Below are 20604 nucleotides of genomic sequence, written 5' to 3'. Positions count from 1 at the left end.
GCCTATCGTCCAGGAATCACGTACTCGATGCGACTATTCGGTTGAAAACGCTACATGTGGAAGGAAATGCAACCTTAAAAGTTGCCCCAAAGTTTCTTAATGACCAATTATGGATTAACGCTTCTGGCAATTCTACTCTGTGTTTGCCGAACAAAACCTATACGCAGATTTCTATTACTGCATCTGGGCACTCTATCGTAAATGGTAGCCATTCACGGGTGAACAACTTGTTCTTGGAAGCTTCGGGATATTCTACAGTCCGAGATTTTTTTGCGGTAACATTTCCGTCCTCAAACCTGTCGGGTCATGCTACAATTTACGTAACGAAAATTACGCCTTCCATATCTGACGGGGATAATACAGATGACGGTGAAGAGGGCTGCAAGATTTGCTTCGAAAATAAAAGTATAAATCGGGTATTTATCCCTTGTTTTCATATGGTTTGTTGCGATGAGTGCATATCTCACATTGATGATAAATGTCCTATATGCCGCATGCATATCACTGAGAAGAAACGAATTTTCAAATGTTGAATATGGATTGATTGTTTTAGCCACTATATTCATAATTACGATAGTATAAGGTGGTCCGAATGAATGATTGAACGATGGTATTCCAGGATGTGATAAAACTACATTAAAATCTTTTTGAAAATGGCAATCCAAGATGTGGTAAGTCTACGTTAGGATTAAACGCCTGGTGACCACCGCCTTATCTTGTGATCCTCCAAAACATTTCTGTCTATAATCTAAATTGTGCCAATTTGTAAGGCCTCGATTTAATCTGAACACACGGAGAATGGTTTCAGAATGCATTGGGAGCAAAACTTTTAAAATGCTAAAAGTCGCAGATGTATATTCCAATTTCGACCAAAGTTGGATTCAAGAAACACTCACCCAAGCTTATTGTTGGACGTAAACCAATTTACAATGTAGAACATGCTGTGGTTCTTCGAGGCAAGTTTGTAAAAAAAAAATAAAGGCATGTATTATGTCTAAAGCTGCAGCAGAAGATATAAAACAACTGCCCTTCAAATGCGTGGACTGCGCAAGAACTTTATCGTGCAATGTGCAGTAGCTATTTAAAGCCAAAATGATAATATGCAATCATTATGAAAGTCATACATTTGGACGCGAAAAACATTAGGAACTTGCAAAGAAACAACATCATAAACTTCACCTCTATCACTAGAAATATCTCGCACTATTTGGATTTAGACGGCGAGTGCGGCCTCAGAGTTAGTCTCCTACGCAGCCAGTTTGGTTACGCTCCCTCCACACATGGAGAGACTACGATTTGCGAGTCGTTCAGACGTATTATCACAATATCTAAAAATTATGAAATATGTCGGACCAACAGAAAATCGTCCCGTTTTACTACAAAGAGGGCGAATTTGACAGTTTGCTCATAGATTTAAGTTGGAACATGTGTAAGTATTACAAATATGCCAAAAAGTTATATTCTGAAAAAAGATCGTAGGGGCCTATATACATTAAGGCTTTAACTAATATTGTAGGATGCATTTATGGAATGCCTCAAAGTTCTGAACTTTTGCACTCGTTTGGTTATATTACGTCCATTAGACTAATAGACCGACTAGGGCATGTTAAGATGCAAATTTCGCATATCTAGCGGGTGAGCTTGACTGTCATGTTATCATTGAAGACCGAATAAAAAACACTAGTTTGCGTCTGACGTCAGGGCAAAGGAGCGACGTGATTGGTTACTGACCTGCGCAGTACGGCATTTTAGGCCTGGTTGACAGGACCTCGTACTACTGTAGAGATTCATCAGGTTTGTTATTGTTCAAATAATTACAGATTGTTTTTACAAAACCAATAGATTGTGGTGAATAGATGGTAATAACTCACCAACTGACGTTTCATCCGTCTTGTTCAGTCGGATTTCTTCAGAGTTGTAATGAAACTCTGCTATACTGTACGACCTGGTGTTGCCAGTTCTTGAGTCGCTTTGTAGCACAGGGTTGTAGAGATTGCTCAGGTTGTATGTGCCCTCGTCTCGGTTCATGGTGTTGTTCATTCCCCTCCTTCTGATCCATATGGATTCCTTTATCCATCGCTTGATACGTACCTCCTCCTTATCAATAATTCTCGACTCCTCCCAGTTAATTAAATGATTGGTTCTTGTTGCCTTATTTTGTTCGCTCTCGGAAACTTTGCGTTCTGATCTGGTGTATTTTCTAGAACAAGCTCTGTCCACGTCCTTTTTATGTTCAGACAGTCTAATGCAAAATTGTCTACCTGTTTCACCTATATAAGTTGACTTACAGCCACTACAAGGAATTTCGTACACATAGTTGGCTGTATCCACAACTTCCCTTTTCTCGTTTGGGTGTAAAAATAGACGTCTCAGAGTTGTATGTGGTTTCATGGCCGTGGTAATGTCATATTTCTTGTAGATTCTTTGAATTCTTTCTGACAAACCCTGCACGTATGGTATGACTGCAAGGTTTCTTTTCTTTGGAGTGTAGGTGTTTTATAGCAGCCCCGAATTTTTGCCGGTACACGTCACCTCGGAATAAGAAATAGGTAGTTGTGAGAATGAACTTTAGTAATTCAACAATGTCTGTCGCATCTAAGTTTGTCCTGTTCTTTAATTCCGTGTCTTGTTTAAGTCTGTCGTGGCTATTAAAGATTTCATCCTCCTCAATAAATACACTTGCCATGTCCTCCGCGAGCTGTTTAGAATTCTTTACACGATGGACACTATTTCCAACCAGCGGCGCGAGGATATCTGCCAACTCTCTAGATGTTTCATAGCCGATTGTACGGGTATAATCTACAATTGGGCGAACGGGATTGCCCTCTTTGTGTATTTTGTTCGTACAATACAATCGCGGAACATTATCAGCAGTTGGGTATAGCTTTTTGTATTGCTTATCATTGATTTTCTTTTTTTTCTTCAGTCTTGATAGTATACCAATGAGCTGTCTTTTGTATTTAGGTGTTGGATCTGATTCCAGTTTTTCATAAGTCTTTTCATCTTGTAACAGATGATTAACTTTTGATTCGTAAATCATCCGTGTCATCCTCCTGTACTAGTCTTTTTAATTCGGTCTTCAATAAATACCTGGATGCTAAATTGACTAGCATGCATACAAATTGTCAAAACGTGTGAAGTTTTTAAATTTTAGGATGTGGGATATATGGTATCATACATTTAAAATAATTTTCCTGAGTCAGTGACAAGGTCCTTTTAGCCCATCTAATCTTGTAACGAGATAGTGGCAACTTGCTTATGTTTTTTTCTGGTTTCATTTCTTCCTGGTTTGTGAATGTATATGCCTATCAAAATAAGTGCTTATAGGAGTAAGCCTTATTTGCACGGTATAATTGAATATGACACAGTGATATGTAGCTTATTTTGTTTGAAAGCTACATACCTCTAGCATACTGCTTGTGTTCAGCTTTTTTTGACGAGTGGCGAGTTTAGCTTTGATTAAATGCGTATAATGGGCGTAATATTGAACGTGTCGCGGCAAATGTTTCCCCTAGTTGACTTAAAACCAGTGCAAAATAAGTGGGTTTTTTTACTTATTATCTTCCACAGTCGATATGCATGTATCATTATGCCTCAACCCACTTTTTTATTGTCAAATCAATGCAGAGAATAGCTAGTCACCTGATCCGTGAACTTCTAAAATAGTCAAGTCTAATTCTTATAGGCCCATGCATTTCGCTGATTTGCATTTTTACCACTTTCTTAACAAGCACATGTCTTCGTGATGGTAGGCATAATTAGCTATAGCTAGAATGCCTGGATAGGACGGGTTTATTAACTGAATTTGAGAGCTCGACATATTAGGAGGGAACAAATGATGGCAATGATATAGCAGAAGTATCATAAAATGAATTTTACATTTCTGATTATTTAATGCATAACAAATTCACAATGTTAATATGTTACAAATAAGATAATAATTAATAGTTTACGATGTTATTTTACATTACGCAATTAATGATCACGTTACGAACATTTGAAAAGTTGTAAAATAATTTTAGTCTTTAATGTTAATACGTCGATAGGTTTACTACTTTTCGTTGTCTGAAGACCAACTTGCTACGTTGAATGTCTGAATGTTTTATTTGTCTTTAGATTCTTTAGACGTCGAGTCTTATTCGTCAACGCTAGTATCCAAACAGTTAGACGCTAGCGGGATTTTGGTACTCTGGTTTTTGCACTAGTTTCGGCAACAATTCGTAATAACTTTGTGACATCCTTTCAATCATATCGAACAGCTTATCGATATGGACTCTGGATCTATCCAATTCTACATCTTTACTTTGACACTGCTGGCGTAAATCTTCTATAATGAGATTCTTTTCCTCAATGATTGACTTTTTACACAATTGAGAACTTCGCTCTGCACCCGATTCAGAATTTATAAGCGTCCAGTCAAACAAATTTGGTATTTTCATTTGCAAGTATTTGCAAAAGCAGCCGACGACACTTCTCTCATTCCAAATATCCACACTGGCTTTGCAACACTTTTCCGTTGGCACGTATTGCTCCAAATAGCCTGGCGATGCGTAAATAAGAGGTGATTGGACATTCCATTTACCCGCAGCGTATTTGATGTAACCAGAACCTGGCAGTTTTACCAGCGCATTTTCTCCCTCTTCTACTACGAATAGATGGCCTAAGTCGTGCTGCACTGCTTCCAGCGGTAATGTTAACGTTTTACCACTTTTTACCCCTACGTTCATGGTATACGGGTAAACTAAGGCTCTATAGTGTGTCCCGTTGTTCAATTTTAATACGACACATTCGCCAGTAAACTCATTTTCCTCAACCAGTACTGGAATCGCGCATTGAATACTGTAGCAGGCATTGGGCAATTTTTGATCTCGTTCAAGCATTATTGGCTGGATGGTGACTGCTGGTACAGCATCGAAGTTGATTACACTTCCACTTGCATTTGAAGAAGGGCGTTTGTAGTTGACCGGTTCAGCTGGCTCAAGTTTGAAAGATAGTTTGCTGTGCAGATCTTTCTCGAGATACACTGTCAACATTTCCCTAGCCTCACGACTATTGCAAGCTACTGCATAAACCGCCTCGTCTTCGTGAGTACAAAACAGTAGTCTGGGTACAGTGGTGAAGGATCGGCTGGTACATTGCATTCGTCCCTTATAAATATCCTGTAGGCTGGCGAATTTGATATCGCCGTAACAATTTACATCAATTGTTGGTTCCTGCATGTTTGCCATCTATTTCACCTCTAACGAAATATCTTCTTTGAGGTTGAATTTATACGTTCAGAGTAGCATACGTGATGTAAACGACGCCCCCAAGACATGCTTTTGATTACCGCCTCTTCATCGGGAACCGTAATTTTTGTTACGTCACGAGAAGAATATGTGATTGGATGTAAGTTCACCCATGGTTCTCCTGGTCATAGTTATAATAAAGTCAGAAACAAGCTCCGATAACGCGTTGTAACTACGGGTGTAATAGAAAACTAATAATCGCATTAAAAACATAGGTCGACAAAACTTGCAGATTATAGTTCTCTGGCATGCATTTTTGTTCTAAGGTGGTTTCAGGACAGGACTACCGGTATGTCTTAAAAATAACCTTCATTTACGAACCGAAATACCATCATATTTTCATATATTTTCTTGCAATGCGTTGTGATTTGATTCGAACATAATATGCACGCTACTAGCAACTGAAGATAGCAATATGATATGTTTTGTTTTGAACACAATATGCACACTACTATCAACATGATCAACCTGATATGCTATCTATATAGCACTGCGTTGTGTATATTGATTTGAACACAGTGATTATACATAATAATGTATTATGTAGACATTATCGTTTCTTGTTTGTATACATCGCAGCAAAATATGAGCTTTGATATAAACATGCATATACCAGAAATGTTCACCCAAAGATCAATGCTTTCCTTGTCTGGTTTGTCTTGGTTCAAATCATCAACAATAATAAAATTTATAAACACATCAAAAGAAGTAAGTCCCCCTCTGAACATGTCGTCATAACATTGTAAGGTTTCGTTTTGTACCAATAAAACTAACTTTGAAATAATTATATGACTGTTTACTAAGTGATGTGTGAAAATGAGAGATTTCCATGACTTCAGGGCTGAATGAGCCTAAATTGAAGGCAAAAACTGCCATTTTCAAAAGTCTCAAAGTAGGCCTATGCTTGTCACAAAAGTTGGTTCATGGCTTGTTACTAATGGAAAACCCCATGTGTTTGAGTGCAGTTTAAAATCCTCACCAAGTGAACATTTACTGTAATGTGTATCGATTCTTGATCATTCAGCCATGCAAACCCCTTGGTGCAGAGTTCAGCACAGTGAGTTGTAAGATGGCCAGTTCCATTCCTTGTCCCAATACACCTTGCAGTTAACAAGCATATAGGCCTACTTTGTGATTTTAGGAAAGGGTAGTTTTTGTCTTCAATTTGAGTTTATTCAGCCATGAAGTCATGGACATCTTTCATTTTCACAAAACACGTAGTAAACAATCATATAATTATTTCTAAGTAAGTTTTATTGGTACAAAGTTTTACTTTGCGATGTTATGACGAAATTTTCAGAGGGGGACTTATTTCTTTTGATGTGTTTATATAAATTAGCTACATTCATAATACCAGTTGACCAAGTGAAAGAATATGACATTCTATTATCTATATTAAAGTATTTTTATGGGAAGATAATTTGAACCAAACGTACATATTTAGCTTATGAGAAGCGGATGGCTACCCGTTTACGAACACGTATTGATGTTATTGTCGAGTTTGTAACTGAATAACTAATTTATATAATGTTTGGGATCAACCTAATTAGATTAATTGTACGTAACATTGTATAGACAAGCAAATTTGTTTAATCACAACATCAAAAACAAAATAATCTGATCAGCTCTTGTTCTTTGCCTTTTTGGCTATACAATTTGCTCTTGGTATGCAGGCATTTCAAAAATATCATGCTCAGATCAAAGACTTCAATGTGCACAAAACAAAATAATTCGTTTCATACTGAATATGGATTTTCGGTAGGCCTACCACATCAGTCATTCTGACTTTCATAGTCTTGGCATTTTAAATATACACAACAGAGCTGAGCAGCTTCACGTTTTTAATATCTTTTATAATACTTGTCCAGACTACATGAACGAGAATCTTATCAGACTGTCAAGTTCCCAGGATCAAGTCTTTTAGTTCTGGTTATTTTATTTTATTTTAATTTAATTTGAATGCTATCAAAAACTGGAACAGCTTGCGGAAAATATTAAATCCGTTTCACTCAAACACAAGTTTAAAAAATATGTCTTTCATCTTTATGCTTTGTTTTTTGTTTATTCTATTTTGGTGTTTTTTATGAGTCTTAACTTTTTCTGTACTATAAGCACCCCTTTGGAAATAAGTTTTTTTAAGCTGAAAGGGTTAACGATATCCTTGGCACGGTGTTATGAATTATCATATATGTATGTAAAAATGCCTATGTTTATAATATAATATTATGTATATTTTACCTATAAGTGCTATATAATGTTTGTAACGTAGGCCTATATCCATTTTTAACATGCTGAATAAATTCATATCAAACTTCAGCTGTTAATGTAAAATATTAACTGTTTGGGGGAAACCTTTAATCGTGTTAAGGGATAATGCATCAGACAAAGCATTCATGCCAGAAGATTATATACACAATGTAACCTAACTGAGGATGATTTTCATGCCGTTCATGAAGTATTCTTTATAATGAATCGAGATGTACTTTGCCGCGTGTTATTAACGAAACATGTGATAATGAATAATATTATAATGAATATGGTAAGTTTATTTTCACCATGTTCAAAATATGTTCATCACGTGTTTCGTACGTATAGCGCTTTTGCGTTTTATTATCGCCACAATTACTCTGGTATTTATTATTACGATGAAAGCGTGACGCGTGAACCCAATATTACGTAACGAAAGCGTGTGAGAGGGCGCTTGTGTTTTGGCCAGGTTAGGTTATATATAGACCCGTATCACAGGCCTACCTTGACTTCATTAACTGCAAGATGGACGAGCAAATGATAATGGCCACTAATTCGCTTATTCAAGAATTGTACAAGACCACTCGAATTAATATCAAATGGGGTCAGTACGATTCCCAGCGGGAACAATTTATTTCAACACTCGCACATCACCACAAGAATTTGCAAGGAGAATTGAAAGAGCAAAGGCGCCTCTCCGAGAAATTACAACTTGATCTGGACCAAAAAAATGGCGAAATTAACCAATTAAGGAAAACAATTGATGCCGAACGTCAACATTTAAGATCGATAATGTCTTTATTGGGATTTGAAGGCATGGGCTAGCAGCCGTTTTGCTTTAGGTATAAAGCGTTAACATTATATCTCTTTTGAGACAGTACCGGCGAGAGAACTTTATTCTCACACCACCGCAACAATTTGCAAGTAGAATTGAAACTCCGTTCAAGCAACTCAGTTCAAGTTGAACTGCAAGAAATAAGTGTTGACATTACATCTCCATCGGAGTAATTTTAAGACAACGGCCTCTGCACGATACGACGATTATTGGAAGATTTGACGTTTTGAACATGTTGGAGAAAGTGCGACAAATTGAAACGGTTTTCGGTGCTAAAGAAGAGTTCTGCTTCCTCCGGATGACATTGGGGAATCATGCGTTGTGCCGTATTTAAAAACATTATTTTCAGACTTTTGCATATTATTCTGCATCATTCTCGTATAATACCGTAGTTTGTTATGTCGTTTTTAGCGGGGCTCTGAGTTAACCGTTTAAAAAACCTGTACGGATTTAATTATTACATTGCTGTTGTAAGGGTAAAATGAAAACCGATCGAGCAAGAGTGATTGAATCTATTGCATCGAAGCGTTCGCGTTGGGTCTCCACTGCTGATAACGGCACTGCGTTTAATGTGTCATAGCGCCCTCACGAGGTTGAAATCGCCTATTCAGGGCGTGGATCACTTAATATCGAAAAGCATGTAGGCCCTAAAAGTTGTAATATTTTCTCGTGGGAAAATAAGAAGAATACCATTATTCCACTATGGTAATGAGAAGCTAATTGTATGTGATGATTATAATTATCCAGGGACAGCTTTTAATTATAACGGAAAGTTTTAAAATAGTACGATATTAATGCACAAGTCAGCCAGGCAAGGCGTGCTATGTTTGCATTATTGACCAAGTCAATCAGACTTCATTTACCGATTGATATCACTTGCAAACTCTTTGACTCAATGGTCTTGCCAATAATTACTCTATGGAAGCGAAATTTGGGGTGTAGAAAATATTAACCAAATTGAAATATTTTATCGAAACTTTCTCAGAATGTTTCTCAAAGTCTGTTAATTGTATGTTATACGGTGAAACCGGTAAATATAAACTGCAAAGCATGATTGACAAAAAAAAAATTCAACATTGTCGTATTCAACTGGACATTGGGTCATATGAAGGGTTATGTATTGTATCTCAAAATGACCGGTAAACTTTGTACACATTTGAAAGTTCCGTGAAATATTGAAGTTGTTTAGACATGTTTTGCTTTCCTGTATCTTTATGCATTTTTATTTGCGTGTGATATGATCAATGTTTTAAAATGCACTTGCTAATTAATTTTGCATTATTTATTCTAATTATCTTATTATTATTCATTTAAAATGGAATATTCGGTATAAAATGCAATGACAAGCCCACAACTTCAAATTTTGATGTGTTCAAAACCTGATATTTAAAAACAAGATGGTTCTCGACCACTGTTTATAACATAACGGGGTAAAGGGGTAACTCACTTGCCTTGAAGTGTCCTGGTTAATGTTTTTGAGTTCGGTCGCCGTGGTTAAAGGTAACTAATTAACTGTTTTAAATAACACGCGTCGCTCTTCACCTGGATCATAGGTCTACTCTGCGATTGTAACAGCGCCATCTCTCTATCAGGTGTTTTTATCAGTCCATTAATTTTGTATTTCGATCAAAGAATATACGCACAAGATTTCATCCCGTGCATATTTGTAAACAATAATAAAAACGAATCCAAGCAAATTGTGGTTTTATTTCTAAGCTGGGCGTACTTTAAGTAAAACAATTGCGAAGTAAATCTAGCAAGAGTGAAATTAGAAGCTTTTCACAAAATCAAGACAATAAAAGTGCCCAGCCGTAGCTGGCGCCCTAAAAACAGAGCAGAACACATAATACGCCTTACCTAATGACCAAAGTACCACATTTAAGAAAATTACGGTGACTTTGAAACAAGTCTTTAATATTCGTTTTTGAGTTATCATAAGTTTTATTTGAGATGAAGGATTGGTATGAGGACCTCTTTTCACCACCGAGGTCAAAGGTCAATCAGAGGTCAAATGTACATTTTTTCTCATAAAATCACTAAACAAGGTCAAAGGTCAACAAATTTTACATCATAGTAAAGTATATTTAATAAGCTTCAATATGAGCCACTAACCACTTTGTTAGGGTTAGGGTTAAAGTTTAGGGTAACTAGACATTGGTTAGTAGATAGGTCTACGTAGAGTCTTGTTTTTTTTTAAATTTTTGACAGGCCTTATGTTTAGTAACAACATATCAAAATCACATCAAAAATTTGGAAATCAATAATCGAATACGTAATAATGAGATAAATAAATAATTAATTAATCAACTAATTAATAAATATATTTATTTATCCATTTATTTATTTGTTTATTTAATTATTACGTATTCGATTATTGATTTAATAGTTGATTAATAATTAATTAAATAATTAATAAATTAATTGATTAAATTATTCATTCATTTATTTACTTGCTTTTGTAACTGCCTACTTTTTCCTTTTTTATTAATTCCACCGGTTATTTTTACGCGGACTTTTCCTTCACTGTCTCGCAGTATAATCATAACGATAGGGCCTACTATTTCTAAAAGCTTTTATCAATTAGAAATAATAAATTTTCGATGCTTTGGAACATTCCATAGATTGGCACTGTAGGGATGTAAGTGTCTACGTTATTTAATCTAGTCCCATTCTATTCGCGGTAATAAGTCAATGTTTCAAGACGTAAAATATGTTATGCAGAATATTAGCGTAGACATACTCTCAATTTTACGTCATGAACCATTCGTAGAACTTAAACATAACGGGAAATAGATTACTTAAGGACGATATGTTACATCAAATATTCTACATCCACTTAAGAGTCTCTATCAGGGTCCTTAAACAATATGATGGAGGTGGTATTTTGGGACATTTTATAATATAGGGCTCAAATTCTTCGTATATTGTATTGTTTTTATCAATAATCAATACAGTTAAGGGGTATACTACACCCCTCAATAAATTTGTGACTATTTTTGCATTTTTCTCAAAAACTGATAACACCCTGGTAACAAAAGTTATGTATATTATAGGGGCAAGAAATCCAATTACTTCACTGAAATTTCAGTGACCCAAAGACAAGCGGTTCAATTATTTTGTGATAAAAAATGAGGTACGGCTATGATGTACCTCATTTCCTATCATATTTACTGAACCGCTGGTCTTGATTAACTGAGATTTCAGTGTAGTAATTAGATTCATTGCCCTAATAATATACATAACTTTTGTTACCAGGGTGTTATTAATTTTTGAGAAAAATGCAAAAATAGTCACAAATTTACCACAAGGGTGTAGTACCCCCTTAATGAGCTAATGACTTTAATAAAATATTGGTTTTTAAACTTTGTCAAAGTGTTCCTTATGACTTCCTAATTAGTTAGCTAACCGCCCTAGTTTACATAATTAGTTAGCTAATTAGCTAAATTAGCTAATTAATTATGCAAATTACATGGCGGATAGACTATATGTAATACATTATTAGAACGTATTAGAAACGATTTGACTAAGTTTAAGGCAAAAGTTTTGAACGGTGTAATCTACCCTACCCAATTAATCCCTTTAATGGGGTACTACACCCCCGTGGTAAATTTGTGAATATTTTTGCACTTTTCTCAACAACAACAAAATCACACTGGCAACAAAAGTTATGTATATTATAGGGTCAAGGAATCCAATTACTACATCCTAGCGGTAACTCGTTTACTATCATATATACTGAACCGCTTGTCTTGGGTTACTGAAATTCCAGTGTAGTAATTGGATTCCTTGACCCTATAATATACATAACTTTTGTTATCACATATGTTATTAGTTTTTGAGAAAACTGCAAAAATAGACACAAATTTATCAAGGGGTGTTGTACCCCCTTAAAACTTGCGCAGAGTATTTCCTTATTACTAGAATATGCCTCAAATAGCTTAACTTCCCTGGATCTTTTGGATGCATTAAAATAAGCATTATCATTGTATTTACCTCGTGCACCAAAATTTTGGGAATAAGCTTTTTTCGTGCATATCTACTGGAAAATGTCATAACAAAGAATGTTATAAAATAACAAACGTACACAGTATTTGATAACGATAATATATTTATTTAAACGTGTGGTTAACACAATTTCACAATTTTATACATTTAAAACACAATCCATTAGCTTCCATTCTATATTGTTGCAACAAAGCTAAGGTCACATGAAATTAAAAATTCGTTTCACGTTCCCACCTTTTTTAAAAACTGAGTGAGGATACATCTGATGTGGTATACCACGTTTTAGATTTTTGATGATATCTTCGGAAACACCTGGATTTGGAACTCCTAATTTCAATATGTTTGTGAGAAAAATATGATCTCTCATTTGATATGTAATTCATAACATGATGATTATCATAAATTAAGAATTAGACACATTTACAAGGAACATTTACGTGTTCTTTTCAGTGCATGACTATTTTAAAGGAACCACATTTTATGTGATACATAACTTTTAAAGAATTTGATTTTCCAATATAGCAGGTCATTTTCCTTTAAGTATTAAAAACTTAATTATTTAAAACGAAAGTTCTTGTATATGTATAAATCCAAAAGTGTTTTTACTGATGTGTTAATGTCATCCATGGATGCGCTAGAATATCTTCTAAAGAAGGTCTTTCTTCGGGGTTTTTAGATAGTAAAGAGCAAATCAGATGCTGTAAATAACACGAAACCGGCTTATAAAATACGGGTGCCTCGTATAGAATTTGAGTCGGCGGGTCTTCTGCAAAAGCGTTGGTTCCAATCGCCATTCCATATAAAATATGTCCCAGGGCCCACACTGTAGCTGATTCTGCAAAGTAATAACCACTTGACAATAATTCCGGGGGCCATAAGGCCTGGGTAGTGCCTGAAATAACAAAATATGTGTACGTTAGTATCATTTTTTTTCCAAAATATAAAACAGCTTTTGATTTTATCGACGTTTTCACGTATTTTTTGTGGGAGCTGAGAGTACATATCGAATTGCATTCTGAATACGAGGAATGTCCTGATGATATCAAAATAATTTAGATTTTTGAAATTTGCGATGTAATACAAATTTTTACGACAGATTATTAAAACTTAATAAATCTAATGAAATGTACTTAAAGTGTATGTAGCTGGGATGAAAAGCCGCCGATCAATTGATTTGAAGATATAGGCCCTACGTTTTTTCCCCCAAAAGACTTAAATTTTGTAGGTATTTTGTGAAAATCCATATTTCCAATACGAAAGGTCAAAATTTTCAATTGATCGTCGGCTTTTCATCCCAGCTACATACACTTTAAGCACATCATTAGATTTATAAAGTTTACTTCGATGACTGTTAAATATCAAAAATTTAGAAAATTTTAATAATTTGTCCATTCTTCGTATTCAGAATACAATTCGATATGTCCGATGTGCTCTCAATCCCACAAAAATACTGCCCAAACGTTCATACCCCCACCCCTTAACCGCTTGTGTGAAAATGTGTGAACGATGTTGCATTGAATAGATAATAAATATTACGTGCACTACAAAACCAGTGCTAAGCGTTGCAATGGGCTATTTCAGAAAATAAACGACCATATAGAGGGCATTTGAAATCCAGACTTTGTCTGCAGCTTATTATGTCTGAAATTCCATTCTTTTTTGCTCATGGTGTCTGAAAATTATAATAAAAAACATAAATAGAAACCGCTGAAATTCCAGACTAATTTTGAAAATATTCCAGGTTTTTATTTTCTGGAATCACGGTCCCTTAAAAGACTTTTCTTAACACATTCTTGCGTTCAATTTGTAAACAAGACTAAGTACTAAACATGTTAAGAGTATGGATATTCATCGATGTTTAGGAATTTATAATTAGTTGCTAAACATGGTTACACAGTGAAGGCAAGAATGTCGCATTTTACACAGTGTGGCGAATTACGGATACATAATGTTTTTTTGAAGAAAATAGACGTAACGATTTTTGTGACTTAACAATTGTTAATTAGTGGCCGTAAAATCATTGCATTTAATCACAAAATTTTATCGTTATACTTTAACCCTGACGCCCATAGGGCTTTTTTGCTATCGGAAGGGAGAGTATGAACGGACCTTAAGTATACGACTTAGGGTCCGTTCATGCGCTGCAAAATATTGTGTTTTTCCGGGGTGAACCAAACCTGCTTGGTTATCAAATTAAACAGTGACACAGTTGACTCTGAATTTGACACGTGTCCAATGATGTTTTAACGTTATTGCATCAAAACCTGTTAGAGATAACATTGTCACTGATTAATTTCATAACCAGGTAGCTTTGTTTCCCCCCAGAAGAACTGCTGAGTTGTTCCAGCGTGTATCTTTACATTCGTACTTACCTTGGATATACCTGTAACTCCCTTGATGTAGATAACATGCAGTCCCAAAGTCAATCACTTTGACTTTATTTGTCACCGGCGAAATTAAAATGTTCTCTTCCTTCAAGTCGTTGTGGAAGACTCCCATTTCGTGGCACTCTATCGTAGTTTGAACTATCTGTTTTAAAACAGTCCTGCATAGTGGCTCGGGAAGCCTGCCTTTAGCCTTCACAAACTCAAATAGGTCCTGTGTTGGATCTGGCCGTTCCATGACGATGAAACACGCCGTTGGGTTAATATGGTAGTCTATGATTTTGATACAGCCTTCAACATCTCTTAATCTCTTCATCATCGCCACTTCTTGTGGTATGTATTCTCCTATAGTCTGATCCTGTTATAGCATAAAATACACGTAAAAATATGTCAATATGAGGTGTACATTTACACAGGGTAAAAGCCTCATCCTAAGGGCCTACGCCAAAACATCTTGACAAAATACATCCCAGCAAACACAAAACGTTTTTGACACACGAGGAAGAACAGTCTATAAAATGCGGGGTCTAACTCACTTTTGTATAAAAAAAAGTGGAATTGGGCCCTTCTTCTACTTAGGTATTCAATTGAAGGACATATAATAAGTCTTTCGTTTATACATATTATATTTTACAATGTAGTTTTGCAAAGAAAGGTTATTGTAGTTTCCTCTTTGCGAAGATGCCTTGAGAATAGTTCCTTGAACCGTGTTTCTGCCTTTGCTTATACTAAAAAAACAAACAAAATCAGCTTATCGCTAACTTTGCAATATGAAATAATATTTTACAAAGATTGTTTTAATAATTATATTATTCAAGACTAGTTTTCAATTGAGACAGTCTTTAAAAAAATGCAGAATACTCACGTAAACCCAGCTGCTTATTTTAAACCGTTCAACCATTTTAACAGCTACCTGAAAAAGAAATGAAATATTGCATTCAATATATGCGAAAATATCCAGCAGAAAATATTTAAAAATAAAAAATCCTCAATTTGAGAGCTCATTTTGGACAGTTCCGTGATGGCATTTCCAAGCTTTTTCCAGTTTCATTTTAGAAAAGACAGCAAACTTGGAAATCCAAGCATTTTTAATTTCAAAGTTACTCCTCTACAAGGGTGTGCACTTATTTTGTGGAATAGTTCATTATGTTGTCAGGTTTTTACCTCTTATTTGTGAAGTGAAGAGTAGGGGTTTACAAAAAAATACCATTATTGTTTAGTGAACATATGGAAAACAAATATTTCAGTAATTTTCAGTTATAAGGTTCTCGACATTATTTTGGGCCTAAGCAAAAATTGCGCCACAAATTGTCGCTAACCCCGACACTGTATCAGAAATTAAAAAATATATCCAAAAGACGCATTAATAGAAATTTTAAATAATCCGGGTAAGTTTGATATCTGGAACAATGATTAATTAAAACTAACGTGTAAACATTATGCCTATACATATCTACTCAAAATATTGAACTGCATATCGTCAGCCTGCTACGCTAATGAGTTATTTTTTGCAATTTTGAGAATAAAGAACAAAATGTGGTTCAAGCATGCATCAGTTATGTAATCAACCTAATTATTCCCTTTCATTAGTATCATTATCATCCGTTTTTGTGTAAAGATTGGTGAATGAATATGTTTATATGAATGTTTGAACCGTATTTTGTACTTTGTTCTCAAAATTACAAAAAATGCCGTAGGCAATTAGCGTATCAGGCTGACACTTTTGCTTGAAAAAGATTGCTTGAAAAGAATTCAATTTTCCAAATATATCAGGTCACCTTAAACGACTGTTTATAAAGTTTCGTTACGCCTATTGAAATAAAACGATAAATGTAATAATCTTACCGGTCTCTCATTGTAAAATCCAGAGAACACAGATCCATAGCCGCCACTTCCTAAGATCGAGGATTTATCAAATACATATTTGTCGAAAAATTCTGCCATGCTTTTGCCGTTTACAACTAAGCCAGGTCCAAGTATATAGAATAAAGTGACCATTTTCCTGGTTCCAATAAATTTATATACAGTGTGCTAACAGTAAAACACACATAGGCCTACAAACATTACACGTCATAAATATTCATGAGCAAATCACCCCACTTAATTGGTCAATCGCTAGACAAATATCAAAAAAACCTCCATTCATGTCACGGGTAGCTATCTCACGTGATGCGATTGTGAACAAAAATGTGTATGCCTATCTATATGAGTAGGTGTATAGTAAGGGGGCGATGTTCTAGAGTGATTTCTCTCAACAATCCCGGAGCAAATCTTTGAAACTTGAATTTTGCGCTTTAAAAACTCTAATTAGGAATGCCTGACAACATACACAATTCTTATAAAATACAAAACATAAAATATTGACACGATGCCAATGATGTCTTTTAAAGTTAGCGACTTATTTTCAAACGGGTTCTTAAAAATACACAATAGGCCTAAACAATGAAAATATATACAATAACTATTTAACACATAAAACACCTAAACTACGATATTAAAAACTATTTAACCATATGGTCTAAAAAAAGGTTAATTTTGACATCTTTTTGAAACATTGATTTTGTATTGCACTATTTTCCATCATCGAGAAGTTTCTTCCAATTATGGATTTCTGCTTTAATTTTTGGAACTTTCTTTCATATATCACGCAAAAAAACTACGGGGTCAAAATTTGACCCCGAAAGGGTAAAAAATGACCCCGCTTTCCAAGTCACCTATGCACCGACTATAGTGAAACATTTGACCCAAATTGTGGTCAAAAAAGGGTCAAAAAATGATTTGACCTGTATATATATAGTCCGTTAAAAAATAACCCCGCGTCAAAAAATAACTATATTCAGTGGTCATGATTAGAAAATGACCCTTAACGTGGTTGAAATGACTATGTTCAAGTGCTCCGATTAGAAAATGACTCCGGAACGGGGGTTGAAAATTATTATATTTGCGTCATTTAAAGTCTTTTAGGGGTCAATTTAACATGATGTCAAATAACAGAAAATGACCCCGGCCGTATATAGTTGATTTAACCACAAATAATATGATTAAATAAAACTGAAAAAGATGATGTACATTTAATGTAAAAAGACAAATTTAATCAATGTTAATGAAAAATAACTCAAAATCATTTAAAACTAATTGCTATCTCTCATCTGTATATATGTTATTCATATTTAAGCAAACAAAATACAAGAGAAAAGGATTGAAGTGGTTTGAACAGGACACCGCCGTGAGACATTCACAATAATATTTGTTATTGAAACATTGCACCAAGTTTATACACGATAGACTTATATTCCTTTCTTTTTTTTTCTCTCTCTTTTTTTATTATTCCCTGTGCTTGGAACTGCAGAAAACACATACACAAAGATTCACCAGTTCCCAACGATCATGAACATTAACATTTATTTTTACAATCACATTAATTTTTATATTTTTAATATCATAATCAATACTATATAAAGCAACAGGTACAGAGAGGGACAAAAGAGACAAAGACAGTGGACAAAGACAACATTCATGATGGTATTCGTGAATACGTGTATATCACTACACTGTAAAAAGGGTGTCTTGCAAATAAACACGTCTTAAATTTGACGTGTCTTTATCTGGTATCTTTTCCCAAGACACGTCAAACCATATAGCGTCTTCTCCCTAGTCATGTCTTAATTACACATATATTATTCTGTGTCATGACTCATCATAGCAAACATGTCTTGACAGAAGACACAACACACATGTTCATTTGGAGACGCGTCTTGGACCAAGTTGCCAGTCCTACTTGATGTCTGAGATCAAGACACTAAATAAGACATGTCTATCTTACACATTTTGTAGAACACGTCTTAAAACCAGTGTGTCTTGAATGGAGACATATCACACACGACCAATTGGAGATGCGTCTTGGAAGAAGATACCAGTCCAACTTGACGCATGGATTAATGTTGTAGAACACGTCTTAAAACCAGTGTGTCTTGAATGGAGACATATCACACACGACCAATTGGAGACGCGTTGGAAGAAGTTACCAGTCCAACTTGACGCATGGATTAATGTTGTAGAACATGTCTTAAAACCAGTGTGTCTTGAATGGAGACATATCACACGCGACCAATTGGAGATGCGTCTTGGAAGAAGCCAATATAGGCTTTTTGGTAACAATTGGGTAACAAATAATTTTTGTGAAGAGTACTAGTGTTTGGAGGACCTAAGTTGAAATAATAGGAAACAAAACCATGGATGATAAAACGCAGGGCAAACGCTATTTAACACCACGGATTATATATTTTTAAGGAAATACACAAGAATTTTCGGCACTTTCTTTTTTAAGACCATACTTTTAAAGATAACTTTAAAGTACGTGTCACCGTGCTATCAAATACACTTGATGGCTATTCAACACCGCGATGATGAGTTGAAGTGTTCCTCTCTTAGCGCGAAGCGGGCAAGAGATGATACATAAGCTAAGACATGTCTTTTTGCAAAATATATCTTTGGCAAAGACATGTCTTTGGCGAAGACATGATGTACCCAAGACATGTCTCTTTAATTACATGTCTCAAAAAAAACTGGCTTCACAAGACCTGTTTTGGATACAAACGTGTCTTATACAAGTGGTGTCTTGAATCAAGACATGATGTACCCAAGACATGTCTTTGTTATTACATGTCTCAAAACCGGCTTCATAAGACCTGTCTTGAATATAAATGCGTCTCAAAACCGGCTTCATAAGACCTGTCTTGAATATAAACGCGTCTTAAAACCGGCTTCATGAGACCTGTCTTGTTTTGTGTCTTCTGCCAAGACACCATTTTTACAGTGTACTCTCTGTATTTTAATGGTCATATATGGGCACATAAACATGAAACACGGTGAATAATCATTATGCAGGCTGATTACATGAATATGTGTAGCATGAAATATAAAAGGGAGTAGTAAATTCAGAAAAAACAAACAAAAATAAAATAGCAAAATGAATAAAAATAAATTGATATTCACTCTCATGAGATATTGTTTTCCCAATTTATAATTTTTTCTGCAATTTTATATTCAGTTTTAAACTTAATTTTGACCTAATTTAAAAAGGCTTGAAAATTTGGAATAATTTGTTGAAACTTACACCTATAAACATAAAACTTGAGACAGAGAATACAAAAGTTCAAGCCTGTGTAATGCTTTGTACTAGTGGTATAGGTCCCAAAAATATTTTTAAAATTAGAAAGAATACAATTTTCACCAGTTTTATTATAAAAAAAGAGTTGCAAGTTTGTTCCACAAAGGATACACACAATCGCACTCACAGAATATGTGAGCTAAAAATTCAGTTGATTTCTTGCAAATGAAATACATAGGCGAATCAGTTCTACTAATTTTATAAACTTTATAAAAGGACATTATTTGGGCAGATAGTTAGAGGTGTGTTTCGATTCGACATTTAAAATTATTTTCATGAATAAATGTCCAGTCAATTTCCTCTTCAACTCCCAAATTGTTGATCCAATAAACCTCCGTATTTTCTGGTATATCCTGAGTCTTTTAAATATTGTATGCACATTTTGTCATTTTATTTCTTTCAAACAAAGTTTCCACAATTTTATAAAAAAATGTTCACATCAACTTTCGTGGAACGGATGAAATAAATTGGTTCACACAGTCATAGTCTTTTGTAAAGTCGGTTTTATTTTTTATTAAAGTGTGACTAGATGATAAAAGAAAGGTGTTGATGTTCACACATTTTGTTTGGTCGTAATGACTAGAGATAAAAAAAATAGATGGTACAGCTGTGTTTGTGCAAACATGAACAAGCATAAAGCTTTTATCGGTATCCATGAAGGCAAAATTAGAATCT

The 20604-nt window shown here is 34.9% G+C and overlaps 1 protein-coding gene and 1 pseudogene across 1 annotated transcript; one reads left to right on the top strand and one right to left on the bottom strand.

Annotated features, from left to right (window-relative positions):
- Nucleotides 1–13952: 13952 nt before the first annotated feature.
- LOC140161905 (serine/threonine-protein kinase pim-1-like) lies at nt 13953–16703 on the bottom strand. The gene is made up of 4 exons (XM_072185201.1): nt 16605–16703; nt 15625–15672; nt 14748–15117; nt 13953–14047 (listed from the first exon to the last, which is right to left on the bottom strand). Exons 1-4 carry the CDS (start codon nt 16701–16703, stop codon nt 13953–13955), a joined length of 612 nt encoding a protein of 203 aa, XP_072041302.1.
- A 2380-nt stretch (nt 16704–19083) lies between these two features.
- Nucleotides 19084–19201, top strand: LOC140163344 (small nucleolar RNA U3; annotated as a pseudogene).
- The last annotated feature ends 1403 nt before the right edge of the window (nt 19202–20604 follow it).

The sequence above is a fragment of the Amphiura filiformis genome, chromosome 10, assembly GCF_039555335.1.
Source record: "Amphiura filiformis chromosome 10, Afil_fr2py, whole genome shotgun sequence".
Taxonomy (NCBI): Eukaryota; Metazoa; Echinodermata; class Ophiuroidea; order Amphilepidida; family Amphiuridae; genus Amphiura; species Amphiura filiformis.
This window is presented reverse-complemented; position numbering and strand designations above follow the sequence as displayed.